We start from the raw sequence: 18,850 nt of genomic DNA on the forward strand, positions 1-18,850 counted from the left end.
TTATTTACGGTAAAACATATTTAAAAAATAAATATGATTTAACATTTAAGTATGGCCAATATGTTGTAAAGTACAGTGGGCAGGGCTGAACTTATGATCCCTCAGTGTCGAGTCGACCCCTTTTTGGTGTAGCTAGTTAGGCTTCAGCAGATTTATATTCTAATTTGGTAATACTCTTTTTTTCTGATTTAAGGAAATATACTATTACATCAAAACAGTGTCTGCAAGTACTGTACAGGCCGACTGTTTGGATGAGAAGTATATATTTGATTATTTTTTCAGCTTTGTGGTTTCAGGGTTTAAAAAATGTCTATCTGAAAGTCTATGTCTACTGTATTTATTATTATTATAATAAATAAACTTGAATTTTTTTTTTTTATAAACTTCCAACCCCTATTTCACCCTCAGAGGTGTCATTTTCACAATTCTTAGAATACTAGTAGTCTAGATACTGTGATAAAAAGATACAGTTTGTGAGATTGTAGGGATAAGCACTGAACCTACTGAACCAATTTTGAAGATTATTTTACTAATAAAAATCCACATTTGAGTATTATAGGCCATGTACTCCTTCCCACAGGAACAGGAATTCTGTGGGTGAAACTGCAGGGGGGCGAACGTACACATGTATTAAACAGCGATATTCAAAATAATATATTGAATTCAAAAATGTATTTTCTACAACTACACTTTTTTGAATAATTTATTTAATTATTGTAATGGTAAAAAAAAATATTAATAGTAAAATGTTAAACTGAAAGCTTTAGTTTTGGAAAAGACTACAACAAAACAAACTCAGCAAAGTAAGTATTCTTTTATTTTCAAATATCAAAATCCAACCAAATTAAATATCATCAGCATTTCACAATCTATGCAAATATTTTGATAATACACACACATTTATGATTTGAACAGAACAGGGTCATCATTACAATATCCTATCAGCTAAAAGCCTTTGCCATCTTTTCTTCAGCACACCAATATGTTATTCCACTGTATTGCAGGTGCTATTTGCAATATTGGAGTCTGCAGTTATAGGGCATATTCCAAATCTCCTGTAAAGCAAAATTGTTAATATTGAGCATATTATAAAATACACACATCACTATTTAGTCTCAAAGTAAGTGTAGTTTGTGTACTAAGATAATATAGCGGACAGACAAGCTTCGCTTTGACTCATTCCCTATTCCTATCCTATTCTACTCCCACCCATTGGCTTATCTAGTATAATTTCCTATTCAGTAGCTCAGAATCCTAGGACTCCTAGGGTGGGCATGCACCAATGGAAAATGTAAATGTACCTATGAGCGATGACGAAAGAGTTCGTTTGGCATAATCATACTTTTAAAAATGAAATTCGATTCCTTTTTGCTTAATAGCCAGCAAACTTAAGTAAACTTAACTAAACCACACACATAAGCCCAGGGACACAAATCCAAACACATTGGATACAACAACATGCAAGATGTCGCAGAAATCTACAACATGATAAGGTATTAAATATCGTAGGTAGTGAGTTTATGTCTCTCTAAGGATATGGACTTATCGTCTCTTTGTCTAGTACGTCCAAAGAAGTGTGTGTAAGACATTAGATGCTGGAAGAAAGATGCTGTTTGATCCCCAGTTCTTGGAGGAGTGAGATGTTGTTTCGAAACAGTGTTACCAACTGTCCAAAATATTTATCCCTAAAGTTTGTGTCAAAAACCCCTAAAATCGCCTTAAGAGAGCATAATAAACCCAACAAAATGTCATAGTCAACAGTGTTAAAAGCATTACTAAAATCTAGCAGAACTAAGACTGTGAGTTGTCTATTATCCATCGCCCAGCGGATATCATCAGTAACTTTTGCTAAAGCTGTGACCGTACTATGACCAGGGCGAAAACCGGATTGAAAGGGACTTAGAATGGAATGCTTGCTAAGAAAAAGACTCAACTGTCGGAAAACCAATTTTTCAAGGACTTTTGACAGAAAAGGCAAAATTGAAATAGGTCGAAAGTCTGAGAAGGAATTAGGGGTAATTTTTTTAGGTAATGGAATAATTTGAGCACTCTTCCATGCCTCAGGAAATTTACTGGAGTGGATGGAATAATTTAGGATATGGGTAAGAACTGGGATAACAATATCAATGATGGGAATGATCATATTACGGCTCACGTCATCAGAACCGACAGCATTTGAGACGATCGATAAAATGCTCTTCTTAACATCACATTCAGTGAAAGACTCAAAGAAAAAGGGTAAATGATTAGGAGTGATTAGGAGTTGAAGCAGAAGAAAGAATGTTAAGTGTACGTTCTTTATCAATACTATCAATCGTATCGGAAGTAGCAAAATGTTTATTCAGATGTTCGATATTTGGCAATGGATATATATTTAGCTAAGTTGGCAGTCCTAGTCTAATCTCAAGAGTTGTTTGGGGCGACGTATCACCTATTATTTACAACGGTGTCATGATACCGTATTGTGATTCGGTTAAAAACCTTGGAGTTGTTATGGACAAGGAATTATCGTGGTGCATGCATATCAAGGAGTTGAGTAGGAGGACGTTTGCGACGTTGAGTTCGTTACGACGCCTACGTTCTCTTCTTCCAATTCCTACCAAAGTTATGTTAGCAAATTCTCTCCTACTCTCTGTTCTCGATTATGCGGACGCAAGCTATCCCAGTTTGACTGAGGACTATCTTAATAAACTTGAGCGACTTCAAAATGTTGCAATTCGGTTTATATTTAGCCTTCGCAAATATGACCATATATCTGAATTTCGTCAGAAACTCAAGTGGCTTCCTATTCGCCGTCGCCGGGATCTGCATGTACTTTCTCTTCTGTACTGTGTGCTCTTTAATCCAAAATATCCTCCTTATCTTAAGGAGAAATTCACATTTCTGGGAGTGCAATCAGAGCTAAGAACATGTCGTGCTCTTACTCTGTGTATGCCTTTCCATAGGAGTAAATTTTATAAGTGTTCATTTGTTGTTCGTGCTGTTAAGCTATGGAATGCACTCCCAGTCGACATTCGGAAATCCAAATCCCTTGATATGTTTAAAAAATCCGTTAAGACATATTATCTTAGTCACTAGTTACATATTTTATTTTATTAGAATATTTATCATACGACATAATGATATATTTATATATTAGTTTATTTTATGATATTTATAATTATTATATAATTTGTGTATTATGGTTTATGTATTAGTGTGTAGTTATTTGTATGTATGTATATGTACAATATTATTACGTACACACCACCTACAGTTGTCCTAATAAGTTCCTAAGCCTAAGGTTGCCTGGAAGAGATCGCTACTAAGCGATAAGGCCGCCTTTTGTATTCTACTTTTTCTTGTGTTTCTGTTTTGCTTGTTTTCTTTTATTTTTGTGGTGTACAAATAAAGTGTATTAAATAAATAAATAAATAGAATGTTAATTTTTTTGTGCAATTTGAGTAAGTTACTTGAACGTCCACACAGCCCATAGGAGTGATTTTGTGTTCGTTATAAAAACAAATCTTAATCAAACATTTGCTTAAGGTTAAATAAGAAAAATATTTATAATACAATTCATCCGAAATAACACTAGTGCTCGAACCGGTGTCTAGTTCCATATCTAAGCGTACATTATTATTAATTAACACCGGTATTAATATAGGATTATTGTTTACGCACCTTAAACTGAATACCTGACATTCTTCGCACGACCCGTTACAGCCGTCCGATACATTTTCTTCCGGCATTGATTCTATATGCATATTATTAACCTTTTGACCTTTTTTAACAGCACAGGCCTTAGAAATGTGGCCTATTTCCAAACACCGTTTACACTTGTGAAAACGAAAAAAACACTTTTCTGAAAGGTGATTACGTAGCCCACACGATTCGCATTTAGGACGCGCGTCATCCTCCGGCTCGGTGACAGCTACGTCTCGTCTGGTTCGTGGAGCGCGGTTACGCCACTTGCTGATGTTCCCGTGGTACAAAGGCTCCTCTTTTATACCAACTTCTGCTCCTTCTTGGCTCGTCCCCGTTGCAGTCGCCGCCTTGGACTTGCGTGCACACGACACCTTTTGTGCCAACTCCAATGCATTCGCAAACGTCAAATTACTCGCGTCTTTTTCGAAAAGGCGATCCCGTTCCGGTCCCAACGCCAACCCGAGTACAAAACGGTCACGAAGCAGCACATCCAACGCCTCCCCGAAGTTGCAGTACACTGATAGTCCCCTCAATCGGGCTGCAAAGTCTTCTAGTGCTTCTCCCGCCATTTGCGCGGCACTATAAAACCTATCTTTATCGGCAAACGTAGATCGTCGCGGCAAGAAATGCTTATTAAAAGTTTTAATTAACACATCGTATTCGGTTTCTTCTACGTTACCCGGATGCACCAAGTTGATCAGCAATCTATACGCGTCATCCGATAGGTGGGTTATTAACACGGCCCTTTTTTCTTCACTCGTTTCTATTTTATTAAGTGCTAAAAACTGTTTCAATTTGCTCCCAAACAACTCCCAGTTTTGAGCATTTGGTTCAAACATTGTGAGATTTCCAATAACTCCTGCCATTTTTTTGCGCTTAATGTGGGTTGATTATTTAGTTAATATATGCAATAGAAACAAGCAGACGCCCATGACTACACCTACGTGAGGAACCTCTGACCCTTCTAACTTTAAAAAACACTTTCTATGAAGTGCTTCTGTCTCCTGTTTCCCCTGGTATATTGTTGTTAGAGATCACTAGCTTTATCTGTTTCTATGGGTTTGTTTTATTTATTTATAATGCTTTATTGCACACAAAAACATATAAAAAATAAACTACAATGCAAATTCCATTATTATTAGTGGGTCTTCAAGAGGTTCTTTCCTTACACCTACTCCTGTGTCAATAGTTTTATCTCTGTGTTTAAAATAATACAGTAAAAATGTGTGCTATATAAATAATACTGTACCTCTTCCTTTAACAAGATATTTCCTTGGTGTTCCTTTACTTTTAATTTGCTGCCCACTGTGTTTCAAATCTGAAAATAGCAAAATGGTAAAAGTACATAACACACAAGAAATAATTTATTTATTGAGTTGGAGTACCATTGTGAGTGAAAGCTCTAAATCACCAAAGGTAGGATGATAAAACTACTTGTTTGAATAAGGGTCTATGATAAAAATGTTACTATCTTTTGTTTTAAACAGCTATATAATAAAATTTTGAAAACACTAAAGCTGTCTCCTCTAAGAATGAGAGGGGTTTGTATGCCCACCACGCTGGCCCAATGTGGATTGGCAGACTTCACACACTGGTCTGATTTGAAAAATAGTTTCAGTGATAGATAGCCCATTTATCGAGGAAGGCTATAGGCTATATTTTCAAAAAAAATAGGGATTGGCGCCTTTACATGGCGTGCGCTGAAAAAACTATTGATGTACAAAAACAAAAACATAAACACAGCTCTATCTAGCCCCAAAGTAAGCATATACTATATAACCTGCATTATGGGTACTAAAATAGCTGATTTTATCTTAAAGTTATAATATACTAAGTACATAAATTCACCCAGACACTAAATATACCTATGCTCATCACAAAAATATTTCTCAGTTATGGAAATTAAACCTTGGACGCAGGAAGCAGGGTCACTACCCACTGTGCTGTGTGACCTTCTATCATGATATTTCCTGATAATGTAACTATCTATTTTTGAAACAAATATAATATTATATCCAGTAAAATATATATTACCTGTTGATACAGTTCCTAATATTGATACAGGCTGGTTGTCAAGAATTTCCAATGTTTCATGTGTTTGCATTTCTGATACAGTAGGATTACATTTACCTAAAACAAAGTTGAGAATGTAAAGAAGACAAAACCTATTTTAAAACATTCAGTATATAATGATAAATTAGTAGCCTTATGAAGATCATCACATTGAAATGAAATCTACACACTTCAGTGCTAATAAAAAGTTCAAATAAATCCAAAATCCATATTAACAACATCTATTCACTTGGTATTATCAAGCACCATTTATAATATTTTGTTAAGCATCATGCACATTCATAGATATTTTTTACTATACCGTCAGTTTTCACATTAGTTGATGTCCCTTCTGCAAGGTCGACAGACCCTTCGATTTGATAACTCAAAGCATAGTCATGATCTTTCATGGAGTCTTTAGCTGAAAGTAAGATAATATAAATCTCATTAATACACATAATTATAAGTGTTAGCAAAGAAATGGTTTTCGAGTCCAGCACAAATAATTTAGTACTTACCAATAACAATGGTACTTTCAGTGAAAACGGTTGTATCTTCCAAGTTGGTTGGTTGTAAAGCATAATTATGATCCCTCAAGTCATGTTCAGCTAGAAAAAAATACATGCTATTAATATGTGTCATAACACTGTTTTTCAAGGGATTTGGCATCAAATGGCTGGCAACAAGGGACAACAATTCTTGAAAGCGACATAGGCCTCTTGCATGGACTTCCAAACAAAACGGTCTCGAGCAGCCAGCATCCAGCGGCTCCCTGCAACCCGCTTGATGTCTTCGGTCCACCTAGTGGGGGGTCGACCAACACTGCGCTTTCCGGATAATTAATTTTACATTAACTGTACGCGTGTTTATACCATCATAGCAATTTAAGAAATTATCTCCATATAACCATATCGATCGGAAAAATCGAGAATAATGTCAGTCATTCTGAGTTAGTAGGGACTTTCAAACGATAGAAAACTGTGTAACATATGTCTTCCAACTGTGTAACATATAACCTCTACACCACAGGTTACTCAGTTTTTAACACTTATGACATGAAATTAACTTACCTAATGTGCTCAAAGGAACTCCGTGAAGTATTTCATCTTCAGTAAACAAGCATGGATAACCATGCGCAAGCCGGTTGCCCTGATTGTCAAACTGATGTCTGTCGAAGTGCTTTTGGCATACTTGTTTAGTCACTAATTGTGCCTTCGACAAACCACTGAGCTTTACATTCACAGGAATCAAGAAAGTCAACCACAATTCTCGTAATTTATCGTTCTTTGGCAAGTAAAAAAGACGATGAGTCTCGCTGGTAGCATTGCAAGCAACAACACAACACTTTCTCACTTGAGACATGATAATACGTTGAGTTTCTCACAGAAACAGTCACTGGTAGCAAGGAGGCCAGTAGATTATTCAGGATCTCGACTCAAAGTAAAAACCAGTGTTACCAACTCTCCAAAATATTTATCCCTAAAGTTTGTGTCAAAAACCACTAAAATCGCCTTAATTATTGAGTTGTCCCCCTAAAAATATAAATTCATAATAATTTAGAAATAATATGTTTCAAAAGTCTATATTTAATACAGACAAAATATTACGTCTTTATCTGAAGATTCAGATTTTTTGAAATCATACAATAGATATGTTGACAATGAATAAATGTAACAATTTTTTTTATTCGATGAAGATTGCCGCCAGTTGCCTCAGAGTGGTTGTAGAGTAACGTATTATACGTCGTTATAAGTCGCTAGGTCAAGAAAGAAATATTAAAATTATCATCAATTTAAAAATATTAAAGAGTCAAAAAATCCCTGAAAATACCCCTAAAAATTTCAGACCCCTAAAAAAATCCCATTTCACTTATTTGCCCCCTAAATCTGGGGGGAAAACCCCTAAGTTGGGAACCCTGGCAAAAACCGAGGAGAAAATCAGAAAACTAAATAACCCAATGCACTTCAAATAATGCAGTGAACTGAACGACATCTTATCTTTGTTTTTGAAATTTTGACAGCTTTACTTAACAAACAAAATATGGCTCACTGATTGGCTGTTCATTTCGACCAATGACAGAAGAGTTGCGACACTAGAGTTCAGAGCCAAAGTGGAAGCGGGTGGAACTAAAATCTGTCTCAGGCCTGCCTGCACCTGTGAACTCGTTACTCGATATTGACACAAACAAAAAACACATCGACATTTTGTTAAGTGTTTATCACAGACTAGCCGCCCACTTACAAAATAAAACCATAACGTGTACATACTCTTTGGTAACAGGGATCGATTGCAGCGACAAAACGGCACATGCAAGAACTAAAGTGTCATACCCCCTGGGGCCTAATTGTCTAACGGAGTTCATTGATCGTAAAGTTCATACGATCGGCTACGATCAACGATCAATCGTAACTTTACATTGGTATTGTCTAATTTAGTTCATTATATGAAGACCGGATGGTGAACGATGAACTGAAATCATTCATGAAGATTGCGTATTGTTTATGCAAAACGATAGTGAAACTATCGTTAATAATATTATCAAATTTAAGTCAAACTCCATAATAATGCATATATTTTAACAAAGTTTTATGTCTTTTATTTAAAACATTAAAGAAGCATTAAATTTCACGAAAAATATCTACTATTGAAGAAAATAGCGTGAGAAAATGGTACATGCAACTCGAGTAACAAAACGCAATTAACGAGTTTAACCAAGGGCTATTTGGACTATTTGGTTATCTCCCTGTTGTCTGTGTAGGCTAGTGTCAAAATAACGTAGTATCCTATTAGTCTGTGGTGAAACATAGCATATTATTAACCTGTGGATTAGAAACAGGGTTCCCAACTTAGGGGTTTTCCCCCCAGATTTAGGGGGAAAATAAGTGAAATGGGATTTTTTTAGGGGTCTGAAATTTTTAGGGGTATTTTCAGGGATTTTTTGTTTCTTTAATATTTTTAAATTGATGATAATTTTAATATTTTTTTCTTGACCTAGTGACTTATAACGATATATAATACGTTATTCTACAACCACTCTGAGGCAACTGGCGTCAATTTTCATCGACTAATAAATATTGTTAAATTTATTCACTGTCAACATGTATGTTATAAAAAATCTGAATCTCAAGATAAAGACATAATATTTTGTCTGTTAAATATAGACTTTTGAAACATATTACAGTATATTATATTTTTAGGGGGACAACTCAATAATTAAGGCGATTTTAGGGGTTTTTTTACAAAGTTTAGGGATAAATATTTTGGAGAGTTGGTAACACTGATTAGAAATTTTAATGTATCAAAACAAAACAATATTTTTATTTTTCAGGTTAGAGAATTTTAAAATTGAGCAAAGTTTTACTAATTTATAGAGTATAGTGGTCTTAGGAGCAAAGTTTACTTCGTTTGTGTTATTGTTACTCAAAAATATAAAAGTAAACAAAAAAGAAAACTACCTCTATCTACTTTTGTCGATGTCAATTTCTTAAGAAGTTTCTCATTAAAACAACCCTTAACTCAGTGTCCACGCCCAGGGCAGGGCTAGGGCGGTTAGCGTAACTACAAGTGGTTACAGGTTAACTTACAGTTAGCCAACTGAAGAACAATGCCCGATTAATAAGTGGTCGCGCTACTTGTCTACTACATGTCCCTGCTGCAGTAATTTCTTTGTTGGGAAGTATTTAGCACATCCGGGCTGCGCAAAAGGAGAGGGTGGGCATTTCCTCTGTCTCTAAAGAAAGTCCGCATGTTATTTTTATCCCAGTGTATGAGTCAGCACTAATATACATAGGTTTACCTAAGTGTGTGATGAGTGACTTCACAAGCAGACTTATTATTAAAGGATTTGAACAGTTCTTTAGGGTGTTTTATTCCTGGATTGCTTCACCAGCCAACAACAGTGTCATAATAACAATGGGTTCGCAGAGTTAGTTTATCTAGGCATTTAGATATACCATTCAAAATTCTCTACTGAGAGCAAAATGTTACCCTTTTATTTTATTTTTTTATTTTTTACAAGTTAGGCTGACAATCCACAACCCTTTCAGTTGCTACACGTCATCACACCAGAATGCTAAATCTCTTGGCCGTATGTCTCAATCGGTCCAGCCGGGGATCAAACACAGGACCTCCGGCACATTAATTATCATTAACATCAGTGATATACCTATTATACATTATCACCATAATATTACCAATCCACATTGGAGCAGGTTTTTTTTTTATTCTTTACAAGTTAGCCCTTGACCACAATCTCACCTGATGGTAAGTGATGATGTAATCTAAGATGGTAACAGGCTAACTTGTTAGGAGTAGGAAGACAATCCACACCCCTTTCGGTTTCTACATCGTACCAGAATGCTAAATCACTTGGCGGTACGTCTTTGCCGGTAGGGTGGTAATTGGCCGAAGCCTCTCACCAGCCAGACCTAAACCAATTGAGAAAACCTCAATCGGCCCAGCTGGGGATCGAACCCAGGACACCACTGCTAATGTTTTCCTCTCAAAGATTCTATCTAACTTTTAGTATGAAATACTAAATTTTTTTTTTAATTTCAGACTAAATTGATTACTATGAACAGACCATTACGATGAACCACTGATATTGACACAGAGACATGAAGATGAGTGCTTTGACAACAAGACCGACTAACTGAGCCAGCTTAAGAATTATGTGGTGTGTGTGTGTGTAATCCCAGGAGCTCTCTATGTCAGCCATCCATCTATATTCTTACTCATTTTGGTTAATTATAAAATAAATTTGATTATTTAGTATGTAACTTCATTGTACCTATCCTGTGATTGACTGAAGCTGTTAGAAAGGTAGCATCTGTAATAATTTATTTAAAGTAAAACATATTTAAAAAATAAATATGTTTTAACATTTAAGTATGGCCAATATGTTGTAAAGTACAGTGGGCAGGGCTGAACCCATGATCCCTCAGTGTCGAGTCTGACCCCTTTATGGTGTAGCTAGTTAGGCTTCAGCAGATTTATATTCTAATTTGGTAATACTTTTTTCTGATTTAAGAAAATATACTAATCATCAAAACAGTGTCTGCAAGTACTGTACAGGCCGACTGTTTGGATGAGAAGTATATATTTGATTGTTTTTAAGCTTTGTGGTTTCAGGGTTTAAAAAATGTCTAACTGAAAGTCTATGTCTACTGTATTTATTATTATTGTTATAATAAATAAACTTAAAAAAAACTTTTTTTTATAAACTTCCAACCCCTATTTCACCCTCAGAGGAGTCATTTTCATAATTCTTAGAATTATGAAAATGACACGATTAGTAGTCTAGATACTGTAATAAAAAAAGATACAGTTTGTGACATTGTAGGGGTAAGCACCTACTGAACCAATTTTTAACCGACTTCAAAAAGGAGGAGGTTCTCAATTCGGTCGGTATTTTTTTTTTCTTATGTATGTACAACGATTACTCAAAGACGCCTGGACCGATTCCAAAAATTCTTTTTTTGTTTGAAACGGTATAGTCCCCATTTGGTCCCATTGCCATCATGTCAAGATCTGATGATGGAATCCTGGAGAAATTGAGGGGAACTTTCGAAAATTATATGGGTGTCTAGTGTGTTCATAAACTTTTCCATTTAGTACTTTTAAGCACTACAATTTCATGAAGGTTTAAAGTCGATCTGATGATGGAACCATAAAACAGACGAGGAAACTCCTCGGGGATTTACAGCAGTTACCTTGTGTTTTGGCTTTATTAATTTGTATTAATGAGAACTTTCCACATAGATAGGTTGTGACTGTCATTTAGGGGTTTGGTGATGAAGACCAAGGACAATTAAGGGAACTCCTTAACAGTTTACAGTAACTACCTTGTGTTTGGCCTTGATTAATTCGTATTGCTGAGAACTTTCTACCTATATGAGTTGTGTCTGTTATTAGGGGTCTGATGATGAATACCAAGGTCAATTAAGGGAACTCCTTAACGGTTTACGGTAGCTACCTTGTGCTTGGGCTTGATTAATTTGTATTGCTGAGAATTTTGTACCAAAATGGGTTGTGACTGTCATTAGGGGTCTGATATATTCATTTGAGATGAAATTTTACACTAAAAATGGAAAAATAATAAAAATTTTAATAAAAAAAATACAACCGACTTCAAAACCTAAAAACGAACCCACTAAACTAAAAAGTGAAAAATAACATCATAATATGTTCTACCTGCTGATCAGTATGAAGGCGGTGCTTAGCCGGTGTTGTCTTAATTTAAGCCATTTCTGACAGGACCACATGAAACAACACTGTCTGCAAAATCTACATCTACAAGATATTCTCACATGGCTTGAATTAATACATCACCGGCTTAGCACCGCCTTTATACTGATCAGCGGGTAGAACATATTATGATGTTATTTTTCACTTTTTAGTTTAGTGGCTTCGTTTTTAGGTTTTGAAGTCGGTTGTATTTTTTTTATTAAAATTTTTATTATGAAGATTATTTTACCAATAAAAATCCACATTTGAGTATTATACGCCATGTATTCCATTCCACGGGAACAGGAATTATGTGGGTGAAACTGCAGGGGGGCAAACATACACAGGTATTATACAGAGTTATTCAAAATATATTGAATTCAAAAATGTATTTTTTACAACTACACTTTCTTGAATAATTTATTAATAGTAAAATGTTAAACTGAAAGCTTTAGTTTAGAAAAATACTACAACAAAACAAACTACGCAAAGTAAGTATTCTTTTATTTTCAAATATCAAAGACCAAATCAAATATTTTCAAATCATTAATGTGTGTATTATCAAAATATTTGCATTTCACAATCTATGCAAATATTTTGATAATACACACATGTATGATTTGACCAGATAACAGGGTCATCAGTACAATGTCCTATCAGCTTTTCTTCAGCAAAGCCTTTGCCATCTTTTCTTCAGCACACCAATATGTTATTCCACTGTATTGCAGGTGCTATTTGCAATATTGGAGTCTGCAGTTATAGGGCATATTCCAAATCTCCTGTAAAGCACAATTGTTAATATTGAGCATATTATAAAATACACATATCACTATTTAGTCTCAATGTAAGTTTAGTTTGTGTACTAAGATAATATAGCGGACAGACAAGCTTCGCTTTGACTCATTCCCTATTCCTATCCTATTCTACTCCCACCCATTGGCTTATCTAGTATTATTTCCTATTCCTATTTGGTAGCTCAGAATCCTAGGATTCCTAGGGTGGGCATGCACCAATGGAAAATGTAAATGTACCTATGAGCGATAACGAAAGAGTTCGTTCACCATAATCATACTTTTAAAAATGAAATTCGATTCCATTTTGCTTAATAGCCAGCAAACTTAAGTAAACTTAACTAAACCACACACTTAAGCCCTGGAACACAGATCGAAACACATTGGATACAACAACATGCAAGATGTCGCAGAAATCTACAACATGATAAGGGTATTAAATATCGTAGGTAGTGAGTATAAGTCGCTGTATAGACTTATCGTCTCTTTGTCTGGTACGTCCAAAGGAAGTGTGTGTAAGACATTGGATGCTGGAAGAAAGATGCTGTTTGATCCCCAGTTCATGGAGGAGTGAGATGTTGTTTCGAAACTGTGTCCAGGATATGCAAGCATTGTTTTCCAACACCACATTTCTAGAGCGTGTATCTTCTTTTTCTCACTTTCTCTCAGAGTCCAAGTCTCAGCATCCTATATAAATCGATTAATAGCACTCAATTAACTTCATTGTTTTGACTTTATAGGTTCATTGCAAAGAATATATTATTTACTACTCTTTCTAAGAGAGTTCATTGTTTACAAACAAAGCACTAAACACTTCGCCAAGTTTCGCCCTAAAAATGCTAACTGTGGACGGGGAGACTGAATTGAGAGATTTAGAATGGAAAAAAATATTAATTTTAGATATTTAATAAAATATAAATTATTAATTTGGAATTTTGGACATCCACAATTTGTCCGTTTTACGATCAAAGGTGACTCAAGACCCATCGTAAGTTTTTGACATAAGCCATGAACATATAACTTTACACAATTCGAAGACAATCGCAAATAACTGTCAAATCATATCAAATCATTCACTCTTCGTATAAAAATAACGATCTAATCGTAATGAACTAACTATGCCCAACCGATGGCTTTCCATTGGCTTACACAATCCGAAGTAGCCGTTTGACAAGTAAAAACGTACGATTTCAACTGTCAAAATCAATCGTTTGCGTTAGACAATTAGGCCCCAGGTCTCAGGCCTGGGGCCTAATTGTCTAACGGAGTTCATTGATCGTAAAGTTTATACGATCGGCTACGATCAACGATCAATCGTAACTTTACATTGGTATTGTCTATGGTCGAAATTTTCTTAGAAGTCTTATGAACAAAACAAACCCGTCTTGTCACTAAAATCACATATTTCACTTACGTTATACGTAATTTCTAAAGAACAAAGTGTCTAAATCCTTTATTATACGCGTACAGTACGAATTACACCAAAAACTACACCGAATTTACGATCTATTCACATTTATTTTCTGAAAAACAAAATCACAACGAGATTAATTTGCACAGCTTAACTACGATTACGGCAATTTGACATTTCGTAACGCTAGATTGTCTATGAAAAGCAAGGATGGGTAAATAACATCGAGCGTTAACTTATCGATAAATGATAATGAATGATTCTTTAATAATTGATATGTTGTTAGTTTAAAGATGGAAAATTGATATTTTATAATCATTTTATTTTAAAAAATAGTTTTTTAATGAAAATGTTATACAATAAATATGCTCACGTTATTCTATAGCGTAAAAGATATCTTACGAATAGTAGCATTATTCAAACACTGGTATGGATAACATTAAGTTGTAGCTGTAGAGTAATAATTATGAAGAAGGGTAAATGAGTTTTTTTTTCATGGAAACGCCGTGCTCTATAAGTATTTTCGTAATAATTAACTTTTTTTCTGACTATTTTACATATTTCAAAAATATACATGCAGGGCAGAGTCTACAGTTTTAGTTTATTCAAATACGGTTACCTATACTGGGTGTAAGGGGCATGCTAACGAAAACTTAATCCAGTGGTTCAGTACATGATTCTGAGTCTCTCAGCGTTGAAATTTTTTGTCGGTCTTTTCACGATATTGAAATTTTTTTTACAGTTTTTTTTAACTAATTACAGCTTAGAAGTACTTATTTCATCTATCTCAATACGATTTTTAATAAAAATCGTCAAATCAAGATTTTTAACAAAAACTAGCAATGTAAATTTAATTTGCAAAATGCGCGCGATCAGCTGTTTTCCAAGAGGTCAAATAGGCAGGTCACGACTAATAGGTATATATACAAAGTCACAAACAAACTGCGCGACGTTGTATTGCCGACCGCCGCCGGTGCCGAGGAAAATAATTGCTATCTCTCTCTAAGCTAAGCCACGCGGCGCGGTTAATAGGTATTTTCAAAATATTGAAACTTTAGGTCCTTTCGCTAGACGCTACGCTATTTTTTCTTTAGTTCGTGTTCGGCGGTCTGTTGACAAACAAACCAAAATTCAAAAACTTTTGTGTATGTTTTATGTTCTGTTAGTAGTGATTTTCTGTAACGAATACTCATACAATTGTGTCGTTTGTATTGTGTGTGTTTGTGTGTGTTGACTGAGAAGTCTTGAAATGCTTAGATCAAATCAATTCAGTACTCATGAATATCGTACCTACTACGACGACATAACGTCTCGTAAACGAGAAACAACCTGAAGTAAGTTAACTACCTGTACCTAGTTAAAAACTTGTAAAGTATAAAAAATAGGTATTAGATAGGTAAGTGTAGCCAGCCGATTTGCTGTCGATGCGTACTACCTACATGTACGTACGCAGTAGATTGCGGAGCGTTGTTATCGCATTATTCGCTGTACATTGCGTGCTCAAAATTTTCAAAATCTGAATTTTCTTATTTCCGACGTAATTGGTATTTAAAATATCGTTGTGGAAACTAAATTTAACCTCTTCATGCAGTTTTCGGTATCATGTCCCTTACACCCAGTATGTACGTGGATACGTGCACACTTTTTTGAAGTATAAGCAAATCTTGGACGTTAGTACGTCCCCAAAAGATTAAAGAAAGAGACGGCCGCGTGGCGCAGTGGGTAGTGACCCTGCTTTCTGCATTCACGGCTGTGGGTTCGATTCCCACAACTGGAAAATATTTGTGTGATGAGATTGAGTGTTTTTAAGTGTCTGTGTGTATTTATACATTATATAAGTGTATATGTAGCGTATTTATACATTATACATTTATATGTAGTATATAATTGTATATTAATATTATAATATCAACTATCTTAGCACCCATAACACAAGCTACTCTGTATGCTTACTTTGAGGCTAGATAGTGATGTGTATTGTTTAAGTATATTTATAATAATAATAAAAAAAAGATTACCCCATTTCTTAACCACGCGTACCCATAGGCATAAACCGTGCACCGTTCACCGTTTGTGACACGTGATATTTAATTTCTTAAAATGCACACAACCGAAAAACGTTACTATACGTTCCCTTTTAAGATAACGTACTATAGTAACGGATATTTTAGTTTAGGTATTTCAGTTATAACGATACCTACTTGATATCGTTCCGATGCCCGCCGTTAACTTCTCAACCCTACTGATTGTCTTTGATTCATAGTCGGCCATTATTGTTGTGTAAAAAAGTCATCTAAGAAAATTTCGACCATAAATAAGTTCATTGTATGAAGACCGGATGGTGAACGATGAATTGAAATAATTCATGAAGATTGCGTATTGTTTATGCAAAACGACAGTAAAACTATATTTATAATATTATCAAATTTACGTCAAACTTGAAAATAATGCATATATTTTAACAACGTTTTAATTCTTTTACTTAAAACATTAAAGAAGCATTAATTTTTACGAAAAATATCTACTATTGAAGAAAATAGCGTGAGAAAATGGTACATGCAACTCAAGTAACAAAACGCAATTAACGAATTTAACCAAGGGCTATTTGGACTATTTGGTTATCTCCCTGTTGTCTGTGTTGGCTAGTGTCAAATTAACGTGATATCCTATTAGTCTGTGGTGAAACATAGCATATTAATAACCTGTGGATTAGAAATTTTAATTTATCAAAACAAAACAATAATTTTATTTTTCAGGTTAAAGAGTATATTTAAAAATTGAGCAAAGTTTTACTAATTTTTAGTGGTCTTATGAGCAAAGTTTACTTCGTTTGTGTTATTGTTACTCAAAACTATAAAAGTAAACAAAAAAGAAAACTACCTTTATCTACTTTTGTCGATGTCCATTTCTTAAGAAGTTTCTCATTAAAACAACCCATAACTCCACGTCCACGCCCATGGCAGAGCTAGGGTGGTTAGCGTAACTACAAGTGGTTAACTACAGTTAGCCAACTGAAGAACAATGGCCGATTAATTAGTGGTCGCGCTACTTATCTACTACATGTCCCTGCTGCCAGTTATAGCAATAATTTCTTTGTTGGGAAGTATTTAGCACATCCTGGCTGCGCAAAAGGGGAGGGTGGGCATTACCTCTGTCTCTTAAAAAAGTCCGCATGTTATTTTTATCCCAGTGTTAATCTCTAAGTCTCTTATGAGTCAGCACTAATATAGGTTTACCTAAGTGTGTGATGAGTGACTTCACAAGCAGACTTATTATTAAAGGATTTGAACAGTTCTTTAGGGTGTTTTATTCCTGGATTGCTTCACCAGCCAACAACAGTGTCATAATAACAATGGGTCCGCAAATTCAAACCATTCAAAATCCTCTACTGAGAGCAAAATGTTACTCTTATTTTTTTATTCTTTACAAGTTAGGCTGAAAATCCACAACCCTTTCAGTTGCTACATGTCATCGCACCGGAATGCTAAATCGCTTGGTCTCAATTGGTCCAGCCGGGGATCAAACACAGGACCTCCGGAACATTAATTATCATTAACATCTGATAGTGGTATATTATACATTATCACCATAATATTACCAATCCACATTGGAGCAGGTTTTTGTTTTATTCTTTACAAGTTAGCCCTTGACCACAATGTCACCTGATGGTAAGTGATGATGTAATCTAAGATGGTAACAGGCTACCTTGTTAGGAGTAGGAAGGCAATCCACACCCCTTTTGGTTTCTACATGGCATTGTACCGGAATGCTAAATCTCTTGGCAGTACGTCTTTGCTGGTAGGGTGGAAACTGGCCGAAGCCTTCCACCAGCCAGACCTAAACCAATTGAGAAAACCTCAATCGGCCCAGCCGGGGATCGAACCCAGGTCACCACTGTTAATGTTTTTCTCTCAAAGATTCTATCTAAGTTTTAGTATAAAATATTAATTTTTTATTTAATTTCAGACTAAATTGATTACTATGAACAGACCATTACGATGAACCACTGATATTGACACAGAGACATGAAGATGAGTGCTTTGACAACAAGACTGACTAGCTGAGCCAGCTTTAAGAATTATGTGGTGTGTGGTGTGTGTGTGTAATCCCAGGAGCTCTCTATGTCAGCCATCCATCTATATTCTTACTCATTTTTGTTAATTATAAAATAAATTTGATTATTTATAGTATGTAACTTCATTGTACCTATCCTGTGATTGACTGAAGCTGTTAGAAAGGTTGCATCTGTAATAATTTATTTACGGTAAAACATATTTAAAAAATAAATATGATTTAACATTTAAGTATGGCCAATATGTTGTAAAGTACAGTGGGCAGGGCTGAACTTATGATCCCTCAGTGTCGAGTCGACCCCTTTTTGGTGTAGCTAGTTAGGCTTCAGCAGATTTATATTCTAATTTGGTAATACTCTTTTTTTCTGATTTAAGGAAATATACTATTCATCAAAACAGTGTCTGCAAGTACTGTACAGGCCGACTGTTTGGATGAGAAGTATATATTTGATTATTTTTTCAGCTTTGTGGTTTCAGGGTTTAAAAAATGTCTATCTGAAAGTCTATGTCTACTGTATTTATTATTATTATAATAAATAAACTTGAATTTTTTTTTTTTATAAACTTCCAACCCCTATTTCACCCTCAGAGGTGTCATTTTCACAATTCTT

The 18,850-nt window shown here is 35.0% G+C and overlaps 1 protein-coding gene and 2 long non-coding RNA genes across 3 annotated transcripts; 1 reads left to right on the plus strand and 2 right to left on the minus strand.

Annotated features, from left to right (window-relative positions):
- Nucleotides 1-798: 798 nt before the first annotated feature.
- LOC128199794 (uncharacterized) lies at nt 799-9,069 on the minus strand. The gene is made up of 6 exons (XM_052890965.1): nt 6,810-9,069; nt 6,258-6,347; nt 6,062-6,160; nt 5,722-5,817; nt 4,937-5,005; nt 799-1,055 (listed from the first exon to the last, which is right to left on the minus strand). The coding sequence occupies exons 1-6, from the start codon at nt 7,099-7,101 to the stop codon at nt 1,033-1,035; spliced, it is 669 nt and encodes a 222-aa protein (XP_052746925.1). The 5' UTR covers nt 7,102-9,069; the 3' UTR covers nt 799-1,032.
- Nucleotides 9,070-12,451: 3,382 nt separating this feature from the next.
- On the minus strand, nt 12,452-14,310 carry LOC128199797 (uncharacterized). The gene is made up of 2 exons (XR_008252341.1): nt 14,170-14,310; nt 12,452-12,743 (listed from the first exon to the last, which is right to left on the minus strand). It is a non-coding gene; the product is annotated as an uncharacterized LOC128199797 (long non-coding RNA).
- Nucleotides 14,311-14,450: 140 nt separating this feature from the next.
- LOC128199795 (uncharacterized) lies at nt 14,451-18,786 on the plus strand. The gene is made up of 2 exons (XR_008252338.1): nt 14,451-17,304; nt 18,133-18,786. It is a non-coding gene; the product is annotated as an uncharacterized LOC128199795 (long non-coding RNA).
- The last annotated feature ends 64 nt before the right edge of the window (nt 18,787-18,850 follow it).

Source organism: Bicyclus anynana, unplaced genomic scaffold (genome assembly GCF_947172395.1).
Source record: "Bicyclus anynana unplaced genomic scaffold, ilBicAnyn1.1 scaffold_38, whole genome shotgun sequence".
In the NCBI taxonomy this organism is placed as follows: Eukaryota; Metazoa; Arthropoda; class Insecta; order Lepidoptera; family Nymphalidae; genus Bicyclus; species Bicyclus anynana.